Source organism: Papio anubis, chromosome 11 (genome assembly GCF_008728515.1).
Source record: "Papio anubis isolate 15944 chromosome 11, Panubis1.0, whole genome shotgun sequence".
In the NCBI taxonomy this organism is placed as follows: domain Eukaryota; kingdom Metazoa; phylum Chordata; class Mammalia; order Primates; family Cercopithecidae; genus Papio; species Papio anubis.
This window is the reverse complement of record NC_044986.1, coordinates 76,372,282-76,398,090: the sequence shown is the minus strand read 5'-3', so window position 1 is coordinate 76,398,090 and position 25,809 is coordinate 76,372,282. Positions and strand designations below refer to the sequence as shown.

Below are 25,809 nucleotides of genomic sequence, written 5' to 3'. Positions count from 1 at the left end.
ATCCTGTGGCTAGAGCCAGGTTAAACCCCATGCTTCAATCTCAACTAGTAGGGCAACACTTTCTGATTTTTAAGTGTGTCAAATACATCACTAGTACGCACGGTATTTTAGGTAATAATTATCCTTTCTTCTCATATGCATTAGAAAAAATATAATGAAGAAACCAAGCCTGGGACTTCATAGTTAATCTTGTGTAGGAAATTTTTTTTTTAAGTGAATTTCTGGCCAGGTGCAGTGGCTCACGCCTGTAACCCCAGCACTTTGGGAGGCCAAGGCCAGCAGATCATTTGAGGTCAGGAGTTTGAGACCAGCCTGGCCAACATGGTGAAACCCCATCACTACTAAAAATACAAAAATTAGCCGGGTGTGGTGACGGGCACCTGTAATCCCAGTTACTTGGGAGGCTGAGGCAGGAGAATCACTTGAACCTGGGAGGCAGAGATTGCAGTGAGCCGAGATCACGCCACTCAACTCCAGCCTGGACAATAGAGCGAAACTCAGTCTAAAGAAAAAAAAAAAGTGAATTGCTTTAAATAATAAATTTAGATGGAGTGTAGACATGATTAAAGTTGTGGAGGTGGCCTCTATGTGCTTGAGAGTTAGGGAACTCTTCCCTACCTTATATTATAGATGCCATTTCTCTCATTTATAACAATGTTAAGATTTCATCAATTTCATCCTGTGCAATGTATTAATATAAGGAAAAAGTAAGTAAAAGTTCTCTCATGAATACTTCCCTCAACAGCATTTCTTTTTTACTTTTAAATATTACTTTTCCATTTCCTCCAACACCGGTGTAACTGAACAGTATTCGTTGTATACCAAAAGTATTTCTCTTAATCCAGCATTATGACTTACTACAAATAGAAATGAGATAATTGGTGTACTTAATCCTTTGTAAAAGCTTAGAGGCCATCTTAAAATGCTTCACAGAAATTGGAAATACAGTATTTTGAGTAGATTTTTCAAATGTTTACTGTGGAATTAGAGCACAAATCTCTTCAAGAAGAGAACTGTGAACATTAAAGACTCTTATTGTCCAGTGTGGATGAAAATGGAAATATAATTCACAATTTGTTGTGGACAAAGAGCCTGGCAGAGAGAATGTGTCCATGGTCTTAAAGTGTATTACCCAGCTACCCCACCAGCATTTTTTTCACTGTGCTGACAAGAAAGGGAAGGAAGAATATTCACAACCCAGGTTGCTAAACTAAGAGCTTTAATTAATGAGACTCCAGAAAGGGCCCTAGCAAGATAAAAATGTGATTGCAGTGTGCTCTCTGACCTCAAGTGCAGGTTATCTGACTTCTCTTTTGTGTTCTTAGACCTTCAGTGTAAAGATATAAGGACTCTCTGAGATAGCAAGTTGTTTTTCTAAAAAGCCTCTTTACACATCTGGAATATAACTCTGAAACCTAACCCAGGCTTATGTTAACACTGTGGCTTATAAACCATGCTTAGACTGCATGGAGTCATAAACATGTTGAATGTAGGAAACACCGTTAGTTTATAAATTGGGCCTGCTATTAATTTCTGAGGTCATTAATTTGAGGGTTTTTTTTTTTTTTTGTCCTTTCTTATTTTTCCAAACTATATGTGCTTTGGAAATCTAAGGGGTGGGTAAGAAAAGTTTAGTCTTTTTTTTTTTCCATGTTTGCTTCCACCAAGATGCCTCTGGCCTTTTCTCATCCAAAATCAACATAAAGCTGCTTCTCCCATATCACCACCATGACTACCACACAAAGCCAGTATGTCTCCATTTTTAATTTTTTTTTTTGCTTCACAGACTTACTTTTACTCAGAGGTGATGGGGAAGGTGGGCAACACAAGGCCCAGAATCATACCTCTCTGTGTGATATTGAGCAAGTTACTTCACCTCGCTGAGATGTTTATGGGTCTATGAAAGGAATGATCTGCACCATTTGCTCACTAGATCCCGCTTTGCATCTCAGCCATGATAATACCCCAAATAAGATGATAGGATTTTATACAGGCGTGCCTGCATACTGATGTTTTGATCAATGACAGACAGCACACATGATGCTGGTTCCATAGGATTAGAACAAAACATTTTTATAGTATCTTTTCTATGTTTAGCTATTGTTTTTCGTTTTGCTTTTTGAGATGGAGTCTCACTCTATTGCCCAGGCTGGAGTGAAATGCTGCAATCTCGGCTCACTACAACCTCCGCCTCCCGGGTTCAAGCAATTCTCCTGCCTCAGCCTCCCGACTAGCTGGGATTACAGGCACCCGCCACTACGCCTGGCTAATTTTTGTATTTTTAGTAGAGACGGGGATATATTTAATCCCATCCTAAAGAAAAGCTAGGTACACAAATGCTTACCACTGTGTTACAGTTACCTTCAGTATTCAGTACTACTCTACATGCCATGCAGGTTTGTAGCTAGGGGCAACAGACTGTAACATAGAGCCTAGGTGTGTACTCGGCTCTACCATTTGGTTTGTGAGTACACCCTATGACATCTGCACAACGATGCACTCACCTAATAGTGCATTTCTCAGCATGCATCCCCATTGTTAAATGACGCATACTGGACTTCGTGCATTTAAAAAAATGCCAGAACACTCCTTACTTAGTGCATAGACTTAATCAAATGTTGAATAAAAACAGAAACAAAAAGGAGACAATCCTACAATGAAAAGGAGACACTCATGTCTACCCTAGTGATTCCTTGTATGTGGAGGAGGTAAGTGGGGCATGGACAGTTCTAAAATATAATACGTATATACCCAACCACCACTGTGTTTTGCATTTCTTTATCAGTGAAAAACAAACATATCTGAAGTGTATAAACAGTTCCCTAGTACAGTGTATTTCAGAAGAAGAATCAAATATGTCAAAACTGACAAATACAAGAAAAGCATTCAGCTGGAGATAATTCACAGCATTTTATTCAAGTTAATCCATGTCATTCAATAATCTGCCGTATTGTTCCCAGCACCACTATTACTGTTATTATTTCTCTTTGAGGAAGATCAGGTATTAAGAAATCTGGTTTGAATTTCCATGATGCCTAACTCTATGGTCAAAAATCCTTTTCCTTACCGAAAAGCAACTTCTTAATCACCAGAAAAACACAGGGAAAGACTGAGATATATCTGCAAAAATTTATCTCCATTAGAGACAATTCATAGTTCATAATCTTTCAGGCTTGTGCTTTACTTGGGGGTTCCATTTTGGGGAGGAGGTTGTTTCTCATAAATGTTTGTTTAATACAAATAACTTGCCCCATTGTACCACAGAAGGGAAATGAGGGCTAGTCCCCAGAGAGCACGCAGGCAGTCCTCCAGGGAAGAAGCCCTAACGGCTCCTAGTGGTGACAGAGTCATTCTGCCTCCCCAACCTGTGAGCAGTAATAAAGTATAACTAAGTGAACAGGAGAGGTAGTAACTAGCCAGATAACCCATAGGCTAGAATCTCTAAACAGGAATGCTTGTGTATTTTTGAATAAATCAGAGCTGGAAAGAGACACTTTTGGAGAAGTGATTGATAATAGAAAGGTATGAAAAAGATACAGGTTTCTCACCAAGGAACCCACAAAAAAGGTGGTATGAGTCAAAGGTAGACTTGGACTTTTCTTTTGGGATGAGGGTACCCCAAATGGGTTGTGCTATTTTCACATAAAAATTGGAATGATAATGAACAGGTGAAAGTGAAATCAGTTTCCCTCCTTTGTTCAATAAACATGGTTAGAGCACCTGTGTGCAAGGTAGTGGGACAGGTGCTGAGGGGAAAGGTGAAGCTGTTTAAGCCGTGGCCCTGAGCTGAAGGAGCAATCTAGCAGTGCCATCAGACCCTGCACACTACGAAGCACAGTGTCCCAGGGGCCAGGTGGAGGGAAGGATCACTTCTGGCTGCAGCATCAGGGAAGGCACTCTGCAGTCTCCCCTCCAGGTTCTCAGCGTGCCTCTATGCCTGTGTGACCGCTCAGCCTGCCCCATTCCAGGCACTTGCTCATCTTCCTTATCTTTCTCTGTAGCGTGAGAAATGGAAGTTTGAGAGGATAGGATCCTACCTCACAGGTATCTAATAAATGTGTGTGGAATTGACATATAGTGGAAGTATCACTTTATCTTAGTGCAGCAAGGCGGAAAGAGCTTTGGGAAAGGAGAGGAAAGATGGTGGTTGTGAGGGTAAGGTGTTTTCATCAGAAGGCGGGAACAAGGGTATACAAATCAAAAAGTCAATTTAGTATGTGACTTAGCTCAGAGCACACAAGGGCGCCAACACAGCTAAAGACCTTAGGAAGGTAGCTGAAGTCCTCTGCCAAATAGGACTGAAAAGCTAAAATCTTTCTCTGTTTCTTAAGTTACAACTGGTCTATTCAAGCTCAACAAGAGCATATAGGAGAAAAAAATGACTAATGAGGGGGTCTTAAATAGCTCCAAAGGACAGACAGTTTCTAGAAAGTAGAAAGATCACTGAGAAACTACTGCACCTCCCCTAGCCCACAAAAAAAAAAAAAAAAAAAGGTGAGAATGAATGTAAAAGTGTAGAACAAACTTTCAGACATCTTCAAGTTTACTTTTGGCGCTTCTGTTTGTAAGCAATCAAGATGGTGAGAGACGCTATCCCAAAGAAGAAAGTCTGTAGGAACCAGAGTAGCTGAGCCTGACCACTTGTGATGCCTTTATGCCTAAAAAAGAAAAAACAAAATTTAAACACCAGATGTTAATCTTACAGTTTCATGGGAGTTATTGTCTTCTATATAGTTTTTTTTTGTTGTTGTTTTTGTTTTTTTTGAGGCGGAGTCTTGCTCCGTCTCCCAGGCTGGAGTGCAGTGGCCGGATCTCAGCTCACTGCAAGCTCCGCTTCCCGGGTCTACGCCATTCTCCTGCCTCAGCCTCCCGAGTAGCTGGGACTACAGGCGCCCACCACCTCGCCCGGCTAGTTTTTTGTATTTTTTTAGTAGAGACGGGGTTTCACCATGTTAGTCAGGCTGGTCTCGATCTCCTGACCTCGTGATCCGCCCGTCTCGGCCTCCCAAAGTGCTGGGATTACAGGCTTGAGCCACCGCGCGCGGCCTTTTCTATATAGTTTTTTAAAAAATTATACCTTCCACTACTTTCACTGGATTTATTTTGCTGCTTTTCTCTGGCTTCTTATCTTGGATTGTTTATTTTTCTTCTTTCTTGTTTTCTAATAAATGTATTTTGGACGGTACACTATTCCCTGAGAACTAGTCTGGCTACTGTCTAGGGCACAGTATTATAAGACTGTTTCTCACGTGATTCTGATGAGTGGATGGAGTAAAAAGCACTGGTATGGCTTCAGATCAAATGTTTTGAAGATAGACCAGATTTAAATCCTAGCGTGGCTACCCACCAGCTGTGACCTGGGCAAATCACTCAGTATCTCTCAAAATCAGTTTTCTCATCTGAAAAACAGGAACGGCAGTAGCTATCTCACTGAGTGTTGAGATAATTTATAGGATAATACATACAAAGTGCTCAGGAAGGAGCCTCGTCCACACTCATGATAAACACCTGCTTATATCGTCATTCAAATTCAACTGCCTAAAACGAAGTGTAAAAAAAAGAAGACCCAATGGAAGTGAATGGCTTGCTACAGTCTCATCTGTATATAAATAAGTCTCATTTGGATGACTTTTATTTAAAACAAACTTTAAAAACAATATATGTAAAAATGATATAATTTTCTATAGTAACAGATTAAAAGGGAAAGATCATACGAATATCTTAATAAATACAGAAGTGGCATTTCACAAATTTCAACATCCGTTCCTTTTCCACCGCCCCCCCTCCCCCCCCACAGAGATGGGGGTCTCACTCTGTCCCCTATAGTGGAGTGTACAATTATAGCTCACCGCAGCTTCAAACTCCTGGCTAAACTTATCCTCCCACCTCAGCCTCCCAAGTAGCTGGGATCGTCACAGGCATGCACCACCATGCCTGGCTAGTTTCTTTGTTTGTTTGTTTGTTTTTGTAGAGACAGTGTCTTGTTTTGTTGCCCAGGCTGGTCTTGAACTCTTGGCTTCAACCGATTCTCCCGCCTCAGCCTCCCAAAGTGCTGGGATTACAGGTGTGGGCCACCTCTGTCCACATCCAACATCCATTTTTAATAAAAGTTCTCAGCAAAGTTAGAAATACAGTGGAACTTCCTAATTTTGATAGAGGAGATCTACAAAACTCTAGAATAAACACGATGCAAAATGTTGAAAGTTCTCCTTTGAGGTCAAGAATAGGGCACACTTCTAGTCAGCACTGGTGGAAGTTCTAGCCAGTAGAATAAGGGAAGAAACATAAATAAAAGGCATTCACAATTGAAAGAAAGAAAACTGTATTTCTGGACAGTTTTACACCTGAAAAACTGAAAATAATCTATAAACTATTAGAATTAATAAATTTATTTAGCAAGGTTGCTGGGTATAAGGTCAATATAAAAAATTGACTGTATTCATAAAAACTACCACCAAACAGTTAGAAAATGAAAAAAAGTGAGCCAAGATCATGCCACTGAACTCCAGCCTGGGCGACAGAGCTAGACTCCATCTCAAAAAACAAAAACAACAACAACAAAAGTTGACCAGGTGTGGTGGCTCCGGCCTATAATTCCAGCACTTTGGGAGACCGGCACAGGCGGATCGCTTGAGCCCAGGAGTTTGACATCAGCCTAGGCAACACAGTGAGACCCCATCTTTTGTTTTGTTTTGTTTTGAGACGGAGTCTCGCTCTGTCGCCCAGGCTGGAGTGCAGTGGCACGATCTTGGCTCTCTGCAAGCTCTGGGGCCTCCCGGGTTCACGCCATTCTCCTGCCTCAGCCTCTGGGAGACCCCATCTTTTTTTTTTTTTTAAAGGCACTTATAATAACATCTCAAAGTAGAAGTAGCTGGAAATTAATGTAACAAACAATGTGCAAAACCTCTTAAAATTATATATATATTAAAGGAGATCTAAATAAATGGAAACAGACCATTTCATCATTTAGAAGACTCAATCATAGAAATATTTGATGCTTTCCTGACCTTAAAGAAAAAAAAAGAAAAAAAAAATAATGGAAATATGCCAATGTTCTCCAAATTCGTTCACATGGTCAATCCAATGAAAATCTCAACATCTTTACTTTTTGTTTTTGTAGCACAAGACAATGCATAGAATATGGAAAGGTGTAGGAAAAGGCAATTCTATTGCACAAGATAAGAGGACAAGATTTATCAGATAGCAATGATTGTAAAGCTGCTGCTATTAAGACAGTCTTGTGTTAGCCCAAGGACAAACAGGCCAATGGAACAGAATAGTGTTCAGGAACAGATCTATACATATAAGTAAAGTAGGGCACATCAGTGAAGACTGAATGTCTCAATAAATAGCTCTGGGATAATTGGGCATCCAGATGGAAAAGGTAAAGTTGGAAACCTCTCTCTTACAAAAAATAAGCTCTAGGTAGACTGAAAATTTTAATGTGAAAGAAAAAAATTCTAAAACTGTTAGAAGATGCTGTAAACGAATATAACTTTAATATAAATAATAAAATTCACTACATTGATAAACTTCTGTTTATCAAAAGACCCAACAGAACAAAAAGACCGTGAGAAAGGATATTTGCAAGATACCTAAAGGACAAAGTACTCAAGATCAGAAAAAACAAGGAGTGCCTATAAACAGGTAAGAAAAGCCAGCCCATTTGAAGAGTATTGGTGAGATTGTGGGGAAATGGGCACTATCATTTACTTATGTTAGAAGCATAAATTAGTCCCATAGTTTTGAAGGCAATATGGCAGTACATATCATAATTTAAAGTATTCAGGCCGGGCGCGGTGGCTCAAGCCTGTAATCCCAGCACTTTGGGAGGCCGAGACGGGCGGATCACGAGGTCAGGAGATCGAGACCATCCTGGCTAACACGGTGAAACCCCGTCTCTACTAAAAAATACAAAAAACTAGCCGGACAAGGTGGCGGGCGCCTGTAGTCCCAGCTACTTGGGAGGCTGAGGCAGGAGAATGGCGTGAACCCGGGAGGCGGAGCTTGTAGTGAGCTGAGATCTGGCCACTGCACTCCAGCCTGGGCGACAGAGGGAAACTCCGTCTCAAAAAAAAAAAAAAAAATACAAAAAACTAGCCGGGCGAGGTGGCGGGCGCCTGTAGTCCCAGCTACTCGGGAGGCTGAGGCAGGAGAATGGCGTAAACCCGGGAGGCGGAGCTTGCAGTGAGCTGAGATCCGGCCACTGCATTCCAGCCTGGGTGACAGAGCGAGACTCCGTCTCAAAAAAAAATAAAAAAATAAAAAAAAATAAAGTATTCATTCATTTGTTTTATTTTTAGGCAGAGTCTTGCTCTGTCGCCCAGGCCAGAGTGCAGTCATGTGTTCTCGGCTCACTGCAACCTCTGCCTCCCAGATTCAAGTGATTCTCTTGCCTTAGCCTCCTGAATAGCTGGGATTACACCTGCTACCATGCCCTGCTAATTTTTTTTTTTTTTGCATTTTTAGTGGAGACAGGGTTTCACCATGATGGCCAGGCTGGTCTCACACTCCTAATCTCAGGTGATTCACCAGCCTCAGCCTCCCAAAGTGCTGGAATTACAGGCATGAGTCACCACGCCCAGCCAAAAGTATTCATTCTTTAATCTTCAAATTCCAGATCTTGGAATTTTTTCTAAGAGAACAAATACCAAAGTGGGACAAATGCATGCAATTCATGTTCATTGCTGTATTGCTTATAATAGTAAAAAAGTAGAGACTTAAAAGCCCATCAGAAGGGGGATTTTTAAAATACGTTAAGGTACATCTGTATAATAGAATGCTATGCACTATTATTAATGGATGGGTAGGTTTATATGTATAGACATAGACAAATAGGGATATGTTAGCCCAGTGCAGTGGCACACCTATAGTCCCAGCTACTTGGGAGGCTGAGGCACGAGGATCACTTGAGCACAGGTGCTCAAGGTCAGCCTGGGCAACACAGTAAGACCCATCTCTAAAAAAATAAAATAAAATTTAAAATAGGCACAGATGACCATGGAAACCAATTATAAAAGAGATGATAACTATATGTATATATATAATTGGATTACAGGCGTCAGCTACCACGCCCAGCAACTTTCATTTTTTTTGTTTTTTTTTTTTGAGATGGAGTCTCACTCTGTCGACCAGGCTGGAGTGCAGTGGCGCAATCTCGGCTCACTGCAACCTCCGCCTCCCAGGTTCAAGTGATTCTTCTGCCTCAGCCTCCCGAGTAGCTGAGACTACAGGCTCCCACCACCACGCCTGGCTAATTTTTGTATTTTAGTAGAGATAGGGTTTCACCACATTGGCCAGGCTGGTCTCAAACTCCTTACCTCATGATCCACCTGCCTCGGCCTTCCAAAGCGCTGGGATTACAGGCGTGAGCCACCGCACCTGGCCAACTTTCAATTTTATTAGCTGAGTTTTTAGCACAACATTATTAACTTTTAAAAACAAACATGTTTGTTTTGAAATAGGCAAAACAACAAAAATATTTTGTTGTGGAATGTAAATTTATATGATCCTGTAAATGTGTAAGATACTTAGGAAAGAAAAATAAAGATGAGTTGCCATCTTGGAAGAGCAGGCTCACTGAACAGTAGTGCTTGTTTCCCCCTCCTTCAGAGGGGTCACAGTTGGTGGCTAGGTAACCCGGAGAAGGGTTTTCCTGGGGTCTTCATAACTTGTTCTCATTCACACACCTTTATCTGTATTCTTAGCTCATTTTGCCTATTTAAAAGACAAAAGCCTTTTAAGAGTTTTCTTAATTTAATTCACATGTCCCTTAACGATTCCACCAAGACCCAGGCACATGTAAAAATATCTTTGTGAGTACATTTTTCCTGCCTTAGGAAAAAATGTTACCTCTGATACTTGAAAAATTTCACAATTTATCTGTTTTGGTCACTTGAGGCTGCCCTGTCACAGAGTACTTCCACTTTTGAGGCTGCCCTGTCACAGAGTACTTCCACTTGTCAAGAACTTCTGTTTCTTCATTGTAATAAAATCCACTGTACATATAAATTTTTGCAAAACCTGAAAAACCTCTCTAAGGGCTGCAGAGCCAACAGAGGTATGCAAGCAGCAAGAACCTAATTTCTGAACTAAGAGAATAAGTTATATATTCTGAATGGAAAACTACAGACTGTAAAACGGTAACAATGAACATGAATGTTGGCCTCAAAGAGATACTAATTTATTTATCCCTAAGGAAAAACGGTTCTATTTTTCTTGTTAAAATATTATTATGTAACAAGAACTACAAGCACCTTTCAAAGAAGAGTTGAACCTCACTTTGTAATCAAATAAATACAAGTTAAAATGGCTAGATACCCTTTTTAATCTACCAAAATAGCAAAGGGTTTTTGCCCCCCACCCCTCCACCAAAAATGGCACTTTCTTTTTCTTTTTTTTGTTTTGAGACAGAGTCTCACTTTGTCGCCCAGACTAAAGTGCAGTGGTGTGATCTCGGCTCACTGCAACCTCTGCCTCCCAGGTTCAAGCGATTCTCCTGCCTCAGCCTCCTGAGTAGCTGGGATAACAGGCATGTGCCACCACGCCCAGCTAATTTTTTTGTTTGTTTGTTTTTTTAGTAGAGACGGGGTTTCAATCATGTTGGCCAGGCTGGTCTCAAACTCCTGACCTCAGGTGATCCACCTGCCTCAGCCTCCCAGAGTGCTGAGATTACAGGTGGGAGTCACCACGCCCAGTCATCATCTCATAGTTCAAAAGGAGTATTTATTCTGATTTCTAGTGACTAATGATACATTCTAACATGTTAGACTACAAAGAAATGATTTCAAGAACATAATAATAGTGACCTAAGCTCTATGCCTGTTCTCCCTCTGCCCTTCAAAAAAATTGTGTATTAAATTTGAGGGCCAGGCACGGTGGCTCACATCTGTAATCCTAGCACTTTGGGAGGCGGAGGTGGGCAGATCACAAGGTCAAGAGATCAAGACCATCCTGGCCAACATGGCAAAACCCCGTCTCTACTAAAAATACAAAAATTAGTTAGGCTTGGTGGCAGGCACCTGTAATCTCAGCTAGTCGGGAGGCTGAGGCAGGAGAATCGCTTGAACTTGGGAGGTGGAGGTTGCAGTGAGTCGAGATCGCGCTACCGCACTCCAGCCTGGCGACAGAGTGAGACTCTGTCTCAAAAAAGAAAAAAATAAATAAACAAATAAAAATAAAAATTTGAGTATTTTGGTTTTCATCAGATACTCCAAATGCTAACAACAAAATAGGTGTCAGGCACTCCTACATTCCAAGTTGAGGGGCTGGACCGGACACTTCCAATCTCAGATTCCACTGGGACGCTGCAGAGGCCATTGGAAAGAGGTCCTAGTGGACTGTGGCATTTCCCACAAGTCAAGCCCAGAGAACGGCTTCAACAGAATCATTTGTAGAGCTTGACATGAGTCCTCTGGAATTTGGGGAAGGGTTTAATCTCTGATTCCAAAGAGTAAACACTGTTTGGCCTGCTTGCTGGGAGAGAAGGAAGCACTGCCACACTAAGAACTGCATGCACTTGCAGATTATCCCACTGGAGGGATATGGCAGTTGTTTACTGTGAGCCATACAGATCCTAAAGAAGGCACTGGACACGAGTAGTTTTAAAAGGGACCCTGTACCACAGGCCCACCTGAAAGATGGAAGTGATCTCAAAAAAAGGGTAATTCTTCCCAGCAAACACACTCTGAGGGTGAAACTGCAAGTGGCACTCTGGAGGAGGTATCTAAACGAATCATCAAGGAAACTGCAGAAGGGAGATCCAGGTGAGGAACAGTGTCTCAAAAATCTACCACATCCCCTCTAGAGAGAAAGAGCCAATACTGGATATGCAATACACACAGCACCCAGCTGCCTGATCACAAGGCGGCAGCTGTTATTTTTTTAATTTTTATTTTTTTTGAGACAGGGTCTTGCTCTGTCACCCAGGCTGGAGTGCAGTGGCACGATCTTGGCTCACTGCAGCCTCTGCCTCCCGGCTTCAAGCGATTCTCGTGCCTCAGCCTCTTGAGGAGCTGGGACTGCAGGCACACACCACCATGCCTGGCTTTTAAAATATTTTTTGTATTTTTAGTAGAGATGGGGTTTTGTCATGTTGGCCAGGATGGTTTCAAACTCCTGGCCTCAAATGATCTGCCCGCCTCGGTCTCCTAAAGTGCTGGGATTATAGGTGTGAGCCACTGCGCCCAGCCAGCAGCAGCTATTTAAGGCTGAGCCTCCTTCTCCCTAACTATTCCCACTATCCCAAGCGACTACAAACAGCGATTATTAGTGAATAGAGGAGAAGGTGAAGTGCAAGAGAAGGTATCAACTGCACCCTTCTCCCCATTGCAGGCTCCTGAGCCCCAGTTGGATGAGAACAGACATTTTGAATTAGAAAAAAGTTTATAGTTTTAACAAATAGACTGAGCTAGAATGGATAGTATCAGATGGTGACTGGAAATCCTATGATCTGCTTGAAATTCCATCCAAAGATACAGTGGAAGGTGGGGAACAATCTACAAAACGAATTTACTTGGAGAGGGGTGAGAAAGAAATAATAAAGTTACTTTCTGCCCCTCTTCATAGAAAGTCTAGCTTGTGGCTGGGCACAATGGCTCATGCCTATAAGCCCAGCACTTTGGGAGGCCGAGGCACGCGGATTACCTGAGAGGTCAGAGTTCAGGACTAGCATGGCCAACATGGTGAAACGCTGTCTCTACTAAAAATACAAAAATTAGCCGGGCATGGTGGTGGGCTTCTGTAATCCTAGCTACTGGGGAAGCTGAGGCAGGAGAATCGCTTGAACCCAGGACTCAGAGATTGCAGTGAGCCAAGATTGTGCCCCTGCACTCCAGCCTGGGTGACAAAGCAAGATTCTGTCTCAAAAAAAAAAAAAAAAGTCTAGCCTCTTTGTTTAATAAACAAGAAAACAGAGTAAGATAATTCTATTTAACATACTTAGCAGTCTCTGACATAGTAGTGCCCAATCAATATTGATTTTTTTATGACTGAAACATAGTAATAGTAATAGAGTATCTTATTTTTTTTTTTTTTTTTTTGTTTTTTTTGAGACAGAGTCTCGCTTAGTCGCCCAGGCTGGAGTGCAGTGGCGCGATCTCGGCTCACTGCAAGCTCCGCCTCCCGGGTTCACGCCATTCTCCTGCCTCAGCCTCCCGAGTAGCTGGGACTACAGGCGCCCGCCGCCTCGCCCGGCTAATTTTTTGCATTTTTAGTAGAGACGGGGTTTCACCGTGTTAGCCAGGATGGTCTCGATCTCCTGACCTCGTGATCCGCCCGCCTCGGCCTCCCAAAGTGCTGGGATTACAGGCGTGAGCCACCGCGCCCGGCCCGTAATAGAGTATCTTATTTTCCACTTTTAGAATAGAAAAATAATAGAGGAGATAGTATATCTTGACCAGAAATTAATTCAATTAATATCTTGACCAGAAATTAATTGGAAAGCAATTTGGCATTTCTATAATCGTGTTTTTTCATTGTACCATACTTTCTGTATATACTTTAGTACAAATATAAAGATAATTTTTTCTAGTATTCTCATACAGTATTAAGCTACACTAGCATCTGCCGAGTGGGGTCTGGTTTGGGGGCTTTTAACTAGCACTGCATCCTAGAATTATCTGTGGAGCTTTTAAAAAGAACACATTCCTATCTCTGAGGCAAGACTTACCCAATCAGAATCTCTGGGTCTGGAAACCAGATGTGTGTATTTTGAAAAAGCTCCTCAGGTGGCTCAATTGTAAAACGAGGACTGTGAGTCATCGGCCTAGGTCAGTCACTTAGCTCTTCTATAAACTGGAAGCCAGGCTCCTAGTCTTTTGGTCTAGTTGGGGCTACCCAGAAAATTTGTTAAAAAATAACAAAAGTTGGCCGGGCGTGGTGGCTCACGCCTGTAATCCCAGCACTTTGGGAGGCCGAGGTGGGTGGATCACGAGGTCAGGAGATCGAGACCATCCTGGCTAACACGGTGAAACCCTGTCTCTACCAAAAATACAAAAAATTAGCCGGGCGTGGTGGCGGGCGCCTGTAGTCCCGGCTACTCGGGAGGCTGAGGCAGGAGAATGGCGTGAACCCGGGAGGCGGAGCTTGCAGTGAGCCGAGATCACGCCACTGCACTCCAGTCTGGGAGACACAGCGAGACTCCGTATCAAATAAAATAAAATAACAAAAGTCATCTGAATTAGATAACTAAGTAATTGGTTAACCAATATAAAATGAATGCATTCATCAAACATTTACTGGGTACTCCCTCTGCACCAGGCTCAGTATCGGGCGTGGGGATTCTGCTCCACCCTGAGAATGTTCTCAGCCTACAAGTGTGTGAATTATTTAAATGTGGCTACTCTCAATTTATATTAGCTACTAAGAGAAAGGCAAGAAGCAGATACTTCAAAGACTTACTTGCACAATACTAAGGCATACAAGGACTCTCCCACATGAATCAGCCAGGCAAGCCAATAACTGAAACCAAAAAAAAAGTGAATATTTTTTAAGGTGATAGTTATCTGCTGATGAAATCTAACACAGCAATCTCAAAAAGAAAAGTACCTTAATGTGAACTAACACTACTCTTAGATACCAAAAGGCAGCTGCAGGCCTACCAGGTCTCCCGTGAGACCAGAGCTCCAGTGTCAACAATCCATTTGTGCAGCTCTCCTTACCCATTGCGCAGGAGGGTGTGATGGTGGTCCACCAAGTACTGAGTGAAGGGGCCCAGGGGCCCAAGGCTCTGATAAGGGATACTCTGAGGCCAGAAGACAACCCACTGAAAGAGAACCAGAGACACAGAATACCTATTAGGCCACTTAAAACCTGTTTGTTTTTTTGAGAAAGGCTGTGAAACGATACAAAAGTAACTACAGACCAAAGAAACTCTCAACAGTCATTTGGGCCTCCATTCTTGACTTCTATTTTCTTTCTTTTTCTTCTCTTTTCTTTTCTTTTTGACAGGGTCTCATGCCGCTGCTGGGGCTGGAGTGCAGTGGCATGATCATGACTCACTGCAGCCTCCACCATCTGGGCTCAATCCATCCTCCCACCTCAGCCTCCCAAGTAGTTGGGACTACACATGGGTGCCACCATACCTAGCTACTTTTAAAAATTGTATATAGAGATGGGGTCTCACTGTGTTGCTCAGGATGGTCTCCAACTCCAGGGCTCAAGCAATTCTCCCACCTTACAGGCATGACCCACTGTGCCAGGATGACTTCTATTTTCTAAAAGCAACTCTACTGGGAGATTTATACTGAGGCAAGTATGTGGTTATCAGACTCAGTGCTCATGGTGGATGACTCCTAGTCTTTTATTCTTCCTTTTCTTCTTTTGTTTTCTTTGTAGAGAAGGGATCTCGCTTTGTCAACCAGGCTGGAGTGTAGTGGCACGATCACGGCTCACTGCAGCCTCAACTTACCGGGCTCAAGTGATCCTCCCAACTCAGCTCCCCCAAGTAGCTGGGAATACAGGCATGGGCTACCACGACTGACTAATTTTTATTTATTTATTTATTTTTTAGACGGAGTTTCACTCTGTCGCTCAGGCTGGAGTGCAGTGGCACGATCTTGGCTCTCTGCAACCTCTGCCTCCCGGGTTCATGTGATTCTCCTGCTTCAGCCTCCAGAGTAGCTGGGACTACAGGTGCATGCCACCACGCCTGGCTAATTTTTGTATTTTTAGTACAGACGGAGTTTCACCATGTTGGCCAGGCTGGTCTCCAACTCCCGACGTCAGGTATCTGCCCTCCTCAGCTTCCCAAAGTGCTGGGATTACAGGCGTGAACCACCGCCCACGGCTAATTTTTTTTTTTTGTAGAGATGAGGTTTTGCCATGTTGCCCAGGTTGGTCTCGAACTCCTGGACTCCTGGGCTCATGCAATCTGCCCACCTTGGCCTCCCGAAGTGCTGGGATTACAGAACCACCATGCCTGGCTGACTCCTATTAATACATTCCACCAAAACCATTATTTTATAAAAGATATTAGCAAAGTTTGAGTTTATGTGCTTTGGCTAATGTCTTTACTGCAGAAACTGGCTCCAGCCAAACCTCTGTTTAATTTAGAATTCCTTTCTTGGCTTTCCCTTTTTGTACCTCTAAAACTGAGAATGATCCACTGCACTGAGATGGAAAATAAGTGAGATAAGGTTTATCTCACTTATTTATTAATAGCAACTGCTTAATTACATAAATTTTTCGTAATCTTAACTTTTTCTCAGCCTCTATATTGTAACTTCTGCCAGCTTAGACTTTTCTGAGAATGACTGCCAACAGTTTCAAAATGTATTGTCCCATTCAAATCTTTGTAAAGAGCAGTACTATCTCTTTCACGATGTTGTTTCACATCTGAAATTTAAATAATGCACAAATATCACTGCATCCTCCCAAACCAAGGGGAAGGGGAGCATCTGTCAGCTCCACAAGATCCCAATTTGAAGTCCCCAAAGCTTTCCTCCAACTATATTCTAACTAGTCACAGACACAAAATCGTAGAATAGAAATGCACCTTTGAAAACTTTCAATTCAACGCCTCCATTGTACACATGATGAAATCAGGACAGAGTCGGTCAGATTTGACACCAACAAGCAACACCGTGGACATAATCTCCCATTCCCAATCTCCAGGATCTACTGGTATATCCAAATAGCTTCGCCTTCCTTCAAAATTTTACCGCCTTATCACTTGAGGTTAGAAGTTCGAGACTAGCCTGACCAACGTGGTGAAACCCCGTCTCCATTAAAAATACAAAAAATTAGCCGGGCGTGGTGTAATCCCAGCTACAGGTTGAGGCATGAGAATCACTTAAACCTGGGAGGCAGAGGTTGCAGCGAGCCGAGATCGCGCCACTGCACTTCAGCCTGGGTGACAGACCCAGCCTCCGTCTCAAACAAAAAGACAAAATTACCACCTTAGCCCCCAACCTACTTTTCCACGCATCTTTCTCGTTATCCTTTAAACAGATTATTTCTCAGCCAAACAAATGTCGCTCTTTTTCTAGGTACAGCTTTCTTCTTGCTTCCACACCTATGTCACAACAGTGATATCCTCTTTATACCCCCTTAACACTTAAATCCTACCCATCTTTTAGGTTTATCCTCGTTTTCCAAACAATTCCTATTGGCTCAAACATTCTGCTTCGGAAGCCCTATTCTGACTTGGCAGGCCTATGGCAGTCGGTCAACTTGACTTCCCGCTTCGTGAGAGGCTTAAGCTCGGAAAACCCGTTAGTAACCGTGCAGAGGTGAGGCCCCAAAGACAGGAACACCGCAAAGCAGAAACCATCCTAACAGCCCACCAAACTTCCGCTTACATGAGTAACCTAGACAACCGTCAGAGGCGCGTGCGCACAGGCCTCGTTCCCACAGCGCCCCTCGCCCTACGAGGGCCCGGTGGGCCAAAACAGACGCCCGCCCCGCCCTACGCCTCACCGCGAAGTACCCCAGCCCCAGGACTGTGATCAGAGAGGGCAAGGGTCTGGCTGGACGGAAATAGGCGGTAGCGGCATTGCTAGCCTCCGACTTCGCCATCCTCTTGAAAAACCCAGACACAGAGTTAACCGGGAACTCTCCAGCCGTCCCCGCCCCCATATAAGAAAAGCCTGACTAGCCGGTTTCTCAGGGCGCTGGGCGCCGGCCCAAGACCCTGGCGGACCGATATGCCTGCGTCTCATTCCGGAGTCTGGCGTTCCGAGCGCGCGGGAGTAGGGATTGTGCTTGCACGACTTCCCCCGGCTCCTCGCCTGTGGGCCTAGGTCCTGGGGTGAACCGAGCGCTTGCTCCCTCGCCAGACCGTAGCCCTCCAGCGGCTGCCCTTACTGTGTAGTAGCCAAAGCTGAGGGTGATGACTGTGAACCAGAACAGACTTCCTCGCTGAAAGTAGGCCGCCGCGCCGGCTGCCGGCGCCATGGCTGCGACACCTCCCCGGGAGCGCGCGTCTGGACTCCGTCCAGCGCGAGAGAGGAGGCAGGGCCGGGGCGGGCCCGCGCTCCTCCCGCCATCCCCGCAGGGAGAAGGTGGTGCGGTTTCGGAACTCTCTTGAGAGCGAGTCTCTCTGTCTGGCCCCAGTACGGGGGCCTTGGAATCCCACCTGGGCTCAGGTCTGGAGGGCTGGTCATCATCTTGTAGGGGAGACTCTCCTCTGTCACTTTTCTGGGTTTGAGATAAAGATATTGGGGCCGGCGCGGTGATATGTCCCTGTAATCTCAGCACGTTGGGAGGCTGAGGCGGAAGGATCGCTTGAGCCCCGGAGTTTGAGACCAGCCTGGGCACCACAGCGAGATTCTGTCTCGAATGAATGAATGAATGAGGTGTTGGAATAAATTCCAGCAATGAATGAATGAATGATATGTTGGAATAAATTCCAGCACTTTGGGAGGCCGAGGCTGGTGGATCACTTTAGGTCAGGAGTTTGAGACCGGCGTGGCCAACATGGTGAAATCCCGTCTCTACTAAAAACACAAAAAATTAGGTGGTAGCGGTGCCGTGCACCAATAGTCCCAGCCACTCCAGAGGCTGCACCTCCTCTTGAACCTGGGAGGTGAAGGTTGCAGTGGGCCGAGATCACGTCACTGCACTCCAGCCTGAGCAACAGAGCAAGACCCTGTCTCAAAAAAAAAAAAAAAAAAAAAGAATAGATAGTGTTTTACTGAGAGTCTAAGTTTTGAGGTTTTCTGTGCTGTGCACGTTGAGAAACAATGCTGTCCTCATTAGTTAAGATGTTTGGAACTATACAGCACCATGGTTATGAGCAGGGACTGTGAAACAGGCTGCCTAGATTTAAGTCCTGGCTCTGTCTTGGCTTTTTGTGTAAGCTTAGTTTAATTAGCCCGGCTGTGTCTTAGTTTCTGTATCTGTAAAATGAGGATATGCTAGTTTCTGGAACCTCGGGGTTTTTAGGGTGGGTGAAATGAGTTGATATCTGTAAAGAAAGCACAGCAGTGTCTGGCCCACAGTGCTTTGTAAGTGTGGGTCAATATCAATACTGCTGAGCCTTTAGGGTGTGTGCCAGGCCCTGTGCGAACTGTTGTATCATCAATGAACTGTGGGAGGCATATGGAGCTGAAGTGTCTGATGAAACGTGAGAGAAAGACTGTTTCACCTGGGCCTTAAAAATGGGTTACTGGCCGAGCGCGGTGGCTCACGCCTATAATCCTGGCACTTTTGGAGGCCAAGATGGGTGGATCGCTCAGAAGTTTGAGACCACCCTGGGGAATATAGTGAAACCCCATCTCTACTAAAATACAAAAAATTAGCCGGGGGTGGTGGCGCGTGCCTGTAGTCCCAACTACTTGGGAGGCTGAGGCACGAGAATTGCTTGAGCCCTGGAGGCAGAGGTTGCAATGAGCCAAGATCCGTCACTGCACTTCGGCTTGGGCTATAGAGTGAGACTCTCTTAAAAAAAAAAAAAAGTTACTATACCATAGCGGGTATTTATTGAACACCTACTATGTTCAAGGCATTGTTCTAAGTACTATACAAGAATTAATTCATTTAATTCTTAAAACAATCCTAGGCAGTAAACTATTGTCCTTATTTCAAAGAAGAAGAAACAGCACAGGGTCCCGTCATGCCCAAGTAGGTGAGGAATACTGGAAACCAAGTGGCAGCTGAGCGTTCCAGTTCCAGAGAGGGCACTCCGAAACCAGCCAAGGTTCTCTTTCCTCATTTTTTACCTAAGTATCTTGGGATATAAAGTCTTAAAGAATGAATTTCAGAATATGTGAGGAAATCCGTTTCCCAGGTAGACCACAGTGCCCTTGAATATAAAGATTAACAGTAACAATTGCTGTTTTCTTAGTCCTTATCGTCCTTGATCACACTACCCTCTTTATTCTTCTCCTCCCTCTGAATAACTCCTTGTTTTCTCAGCTTTTCTTTTATTTCTTCTCTCCTAGAATAAGTTTTGTTTATTATCTTCTTTGTGTTTTCAGTACCTTTCAGATTCAATTTTCACCTTCAGATGACTAAAACAATCTCTTCAGCCCTTACCTCTTCCCAGTTGGTCACCTTTACCAAGGATTACACCTCAAAGACAAGAAGTCCATTATTATCCACAGAGTCCATCCTCACCAAGGCTACCCTATGTTTTTTGTTTTTTTTTTTTTTGAGACGGAGTTTTGCTCTTGTTGCCCAGGCTGGAGTGCAGTGTTGTGATCTTGGGTCACTGCAACCTCCGTCTCCCGGGTTCAAGTGATTTGCCTGCCTCAGCCTCCTGAGTAGCTTGGATTACAGGCGTGTGCCACCTTGCCTGGATTGTAGAGACGGGGTTTCACCATGTTGGCCAGGCTGGTCTTGAACTCCTGACCTGAGGTGATCTGCCCACCTTGGCCTCCCAAAGTGCTGGGATTACAGGCATGAGCCAACTCTCCTGGCCTACCCTGTCTATGTTAACAGCACTTTCCTTCTACCTTGTACCCAGATTCCTTGCTTTGACTTCCCCCATATCATACAAAGATTGCAGACTAATCAGCTGTCAAGAGTTCTACTGATTGGGTAATACAATATCTAATCCTTCTAGATTGAATCATGGTTTAATCCTCACTGTCTCAATGAGTCAGTCACTCCTTCCTATTTCCTGCCACTTCAGCCCACATGCAGTCCCTTTATTGAATCTGTCTGACAAATGACAGGATCTTTTTCAAGTACAGTTCTGATCAAGCCTTTACCATACCAAATTTTTTTTTTTTTTTGAGACGGAGTCTCACTCTATTGCTCAGATTGTAGTGCAGTGGTGCAATCTCAGCTCACTGCAACCTTGGCCTTCTGGGTTCAAGTGATTCTCCTGCCACACCCTCTCTAGTAGCTGGGACTACAGACGAGCACCACCACACCTGTCTAATTTTTTGTATTTTTAATAGAGATGGGGTTTAACCATGTTGACCAGGCTGGTCTCAAACTCCTGAGCTCAGGTTATCCGCCTGCCTTGGCTTCCCCAGGTGCTGGGATTACAGGTGTGAGCCACCATGCCCAGCCTACCCTACCAAAACTTTTCAAGAACTTCCTTAATTTTAGGCTACTGTTTTTCATTATTTCTATTTAGGTATTAAATCTGCAATGAGGGAGATACTGGAGAAATAATTCATGCTACAATAAATGTTGGGAGAGGCAAAATGGCTTGGGTCAGCAGACTACATGGAGCCAGGTTTTAGTTTCATGTCTTCTACAACCCTGCTTGAAGCCTAGCTTGTTACTTAGTGTCCTGTGTCTTCCAACTCCACACTATTTTTTTTTTTTTAAATAGAGACGGGGTTTCACTATGTTGCCCAGGCAGATCTCAAACTCCCAGGCTTAAGTAATCCTTCCACCTCAGCCTCCCAAAGTGCTGGGATTATAGTTAGAGGCCGTACCTGGCCACCAACAGCACTAAACATCTACTGTTAGCGCCTCACGCACAGATAAGGAATCCAGAAGACAGTACCAGAAGATCTTTAATCAGATGTGAGTAGTTTATGTCAATTCATGAAGAACCCACAGTCCACTGGATGTTCAGAAGGGATTCCTTTCTTCATTAAAGTCACCCTTCACACATGGCAGGGGTGACTGAATTCTCTAATGTCCAGGCACCCTCCACTGCCATCCCATCTGAATCAGCAGAGAAATATCCCTGGACATTTTTTTCCCCTCTCTAGATGGATTAATGACCTACATATGAAAAACAATGAAGAAAGTCTGGGAGAATAGTTTTACAGCTTTTGAGAGAGGGGAAAGTAACCTTTTAGCATGTTATTAAAATTAAAAGCCATAGAAAGAAAGATTGAAAATTTAACTGCATCCAAACAAAAAGCTTCATTCATATGAATGACACCGTAAATAAAGTTGAAAGACCTGGAAGAAGGAATTCTCCAATATATGTAATCGACAAATGATTAAAGGATATGAATTGGGCATCTTCAGAAGAGAAAACTTGAGGCCAAGAAAAATGAAAGGATGGTTCAATTTTAATGGCCCTATGGGATACGTAAAATAAAGCAAAAATAACATTGTTTTTCCCCATAAGATTGACCTACTAGATATCCAGACACATTGTAAAGAGCTGTAATAATTTTAAAAATTTGGCATTTGACATGCAGAAATCAACAAATGGATCAATGAAAAAATAATGCAGACTCCAGACATGGATCTGGTATATACATATCCAAGCGTTTATTTGATAATAAAGGTAACATTTCATATTAAGGAAGGAATAATGGATTATTCAGCAAATTACTTTGTGGCAATTAGTTATCTATTCCAGAAAAAATATTTAAAATAATATTCCCCACTCCCAAACACAAATACACAAGTAATGCAGTATTGGGAGATGCAGAGGTATTAATAAGTAGTCCTCCTTGGGGAGTTATGATGAGATGGCTATAGGATGGACATGTGCTGAGATACAGCAAAAACTCCCACACCTTCCCAGGATTATAGGATGGGGGAAGGGCAACCTAAACAAATTTACAGAAATATGAATAGAATATTGTGTGTCCAGGGAATTAGGAGAAGATTTTTGTTGCTAGAAAAAAACAACGTGAAGAAATTGAGTGAAGGAAGTTGAGGCTGCAAAGACGGAGTCCTGATCATGAATGGCATTTGTTATCAAACTGAGGGGTTTTGATTTGATCCCTTAGCCAAGGTGAGTCAGCGAAATTGTTTATTTAATTAATGTATTATTTGTAGACATGGGGTCTCTCTATGTTGCCCAGCTGGTCTTGAACTCCTGGACTCAAGTGATCCTCCTGCCTCAGCCTCACAAACTACTGGGACTACAGGTCAGGCTTGGGCCACCGTGCTGAGCTAACTATTATTATTATTAATAGAGATGGAGTCTCACTATGTAGCCCATGCTGGTTTTGAACTCCTGGGCTCAAGCTATCTTCCCACCTTGGCCTCCCAAAATGCTGGGATTACAGGCATGAGCCACCACGCCTGGTCTGTTTATTTTAATCAGTGGAGTGAAAATATCTTGTGTACATTGAATGGAGGTAAAATTGGAAGCAAGGAAGGAGAAGAGGAAACATCATTGAAACAGTATAATAAGAATGGAGAAGGAAAATTCTACATTTTTTAGGTAGGGAAACCAAGGAATCATTCACTCAAATAGTCAAGAAATATTTCTGAAGACCGGCCGGGTGCAGTGGCTCACTCCTGTAATCCCAGGACTTTGGGAGGCTGAGGTGGGCGAATCATGAAGTCAAGAGATCGAGACCATCCTGGCCAAAATTGTGAAACCCTGTCTTTACCAAAAATACAAAAATTAGCACACCCGGCATAATTTTTATATTTTCTGTAGAGATGGGGTTTTGCCATGTTGCTCAGGCTGTACTCAAGCAATCCTCCTGCCTCAGTCTCCCAAACTGCTGGGATTACAGGCGTGAGCCACTGCCCCTGGCCGGGAGAAGTGTTTTTGTAAGCAAATTTACCTATCTAGGTTCTTCAAAATTTGGATTGTAATTTTATTACAGTATAGTTATTTGGATAAGTTCAGTAAGTCTTTTGAAACAGAACAATTGAAGACACTCATTTTCTTACCAAGACTTTAACTAAAGTAGCTTTTTTTTTTTGAGACAGAGTCTTGCTCTGTCACCTGGGCTGGAGTGCAGTGGTGCAATCTCAGCTCAGCAACCACAACCTCTGCCTCCCGGATTCGAGCGATTCTCCTGCCTCAGCCTCCTGAGTAGCTGAGCTTACAGGTGTGCGCCACCATGCCCGAATAATTTTTGTATTTTTAGCAGAGACGGGGTTTTACCATATTGGCCAGGCTGGTCTCGAACTCCTGACCTCGCGATCCACCCACCTTGGCCTCCCAAAGTGCTGGGATTACAGGTGTGAAACAGTGTGCCCAAAGTAGCATATTTTTAAATAAATTTCCATCAAAGCGAACTTAAAAGGAGCCTATATGGCCAATCAATTGTTGCTGCATTTTATGCAAATAATCAGGCTAGTATAGGAAGCCTAAAACTTACTTTGCACACAAATTTGGTTGTACTATAAATTCTTAATAGAAAAAAGAGGCTGGATAAATTGTTTCAAAGGAAAAGTGTAACAGTTAATACTAGATTTCAGGCCTAACGCCTTGCTTTTTTGAGTTCAGACTGAATTATTATTTATTGGCTACAATAATCCTCTAGAGAATACCAGATGATAATTTTTCTTCATATTTTTAGCTGGTGTCCTAATGGAGTAAGTTTCTTTTTCTGTTCTAACACACAAATACTCTTTTGATTGTGAAACTGTCTCACGCATCCGTGTGAAGAGACCACCAAACAGGCTCTGTGTGAGCAACATGGCTGTTTATTTCACCTGGGTGCAGGCGGGCTGAGTCTGAAAAGAGTCAGCAAAGGATGGTGGGGTTATCATTAGTTCTTATAGGTTTCGGGATAGGCGGTGGAGTTAGGAGCAGTGTTTTTGCAGGCAGGGGGTGGATCTCACAAAGTACATTCTCAAGGGTGGGGAGAATTACAAAGAACCTTTTTTTTTTTTTTTTTTTTTTTTTCTGAGACGGAGTCTCACTCTGTCGCCCAGGCTGGAGTGCAGTGGCCGGATCTCAGCTCACTGCAAGCTCCGCCTCCCGGGTTTACGCCATTCTCCTGCCTCAGCCTCCCGAGTAGCTGGGACTACAGGCGCCCGCCACCTCGCCCAGCTAGTTTTTTTTTGTATTTTGTAGTAGAGACAGGGTTTCACCGTGTTAGCCAGGATGGTCTCGATCTCCTGACCTCGTGATCCGCCCGTCTCGGCCTCCCAAAGTGCTGGGATTACAGGCTTGAGCCACCGCACCTGGCCCAAAGAATCTTCTTAAGGGTGGGGGAGCTTACAAAGTACATTGATCAGTTAGGGTGGGGCAGAAACAAATCACAATGGTGGAATGTCATTAGTTAAGGCTATTTTCACTTCTTTTGTGGATCTTCAATTGCTTCAGGCCATCTGGATGTATCTGTACAGGTCACAGGGGATATGATGGCTTAGCTTGGGCTCAGAGGCCTGACAGAAACTATAAGCGTTATTTATTTCTCCTTGTTTTATTTCCAAGGAAACCAAAATCATGGTATTCTGAAAACCAGAGGTGTGAATCTCCCTCATTTGGCATCTCACTGGTCCCCAGTGTGTTTTTCACTGCAAATGCCCTGCTGCTAAAACTGTACAAGCACCCTCCCTCTAGGCCCAGGGTTGTGGAAGAGTTGGGCACATGAGACTGTAAGAGCCGGTTTTGAGGGCTAAAATTAGGTCAAGGTCAAACCCTCCAAATCAAGGAGGGGTACAAAGATGCCTAAACAGCTGGTAAAACAAGGAACTTTGCCTTCTAAACTAGTATGTGTCACTGTTGCATCCACCCCAACCACAAATAATTTTGGTTTGTTTGTTTTGAGACAGAGTCTTGCACTGTCACCTGGGCTGGAGTGCAATGGCGTGATCTTGGCTCAGCCTCCTAAGTAGCTGGGATTACAGGCATGCACCACCTCACCCGGCTAATTTTGTATTTTTAGTAGAGATGGGGTTTCACCATGTTGGTCAGGCTGGTCTCAAACTCCTGACCTCAGATGATCCACCCACCTTGGCCTCCCAAAGTTTTGGGATTACAGGCATGAGCCACCGCACCTGGCCAAGAATTTTTTGCTTCTTGTAAAATTAAAGGAAAATATTTACTAACAGGATAAAGATACCTTATAACAAAGCCTCCTGGGTATAATTATTCCACTTATGAGTTGAGAACATAAATCTCTCTGTCTCTCATATATACATACACACACACACACACACATTTAAAATATTTCTTTCAGAACAATGCCAATGTTATATATGGCTAATTGCTATAAGTATATAAAACCAAGCTTACAGTAGCTC

At 43.4% G+C, this 25,809-nt stretch overlaps 1 protein-coding gene across 5 annotated transcripts; it reads right to left on the bottom strand.

Annotated features, from left to right (window-relative positions):
- Positions 1 to 2,885: 2,885 nt before the first annotated feature.
- Positions 2,886 to 18,038, bottom strand: TMEM254 (transmembrane protein 254). 5 transcript variants are annotated; one of them, XR_651620.3, is made up of 5 exons: positions 16,916 to 17,306; positions 14,864 to 14,970; positions 14,661 to 14,764; positions 14,401 to 14,460; positions 2,886 to 4,658 (listed from the first exon to the last, which is right to left on the bottom strand). XR_651620.3 is itself a non-coding variant. In XM_009214506.4 (4 exons), exons 1-4 carry the CDS (start codon positions 17,893 to 17,895, stop codon positions 4,544 to 4,546), a joined length of 369 nt encoding a protein of 122 aa, XP_009212770.1. In that variant the 5' UTR covers positions 17,896 to 18,006; the 3' UTR covers positions 2,886 to 4,543. The 5 variants fall into 5 exon arrangements, 4 of the variants coding, with proteins under 4 accessions (XP_009212770.1, XP_009212769.1, XP_031508187.1 ...); XM_009214506.4 differs by lacking the exons at positions 14,864 to 14,970; positions 16,916 to 17,306 and adding an exon at positions 17,806 to 18,006; XM_009214505.4 differs by lacking the exons at positions 14,864 to 14,970; positions 16,916 to 17,306 and adding an exon at positions 17,419 to 17,784.
- Positions 18,039 to 25,809: the final 7,771 nt, after the last annotated feature.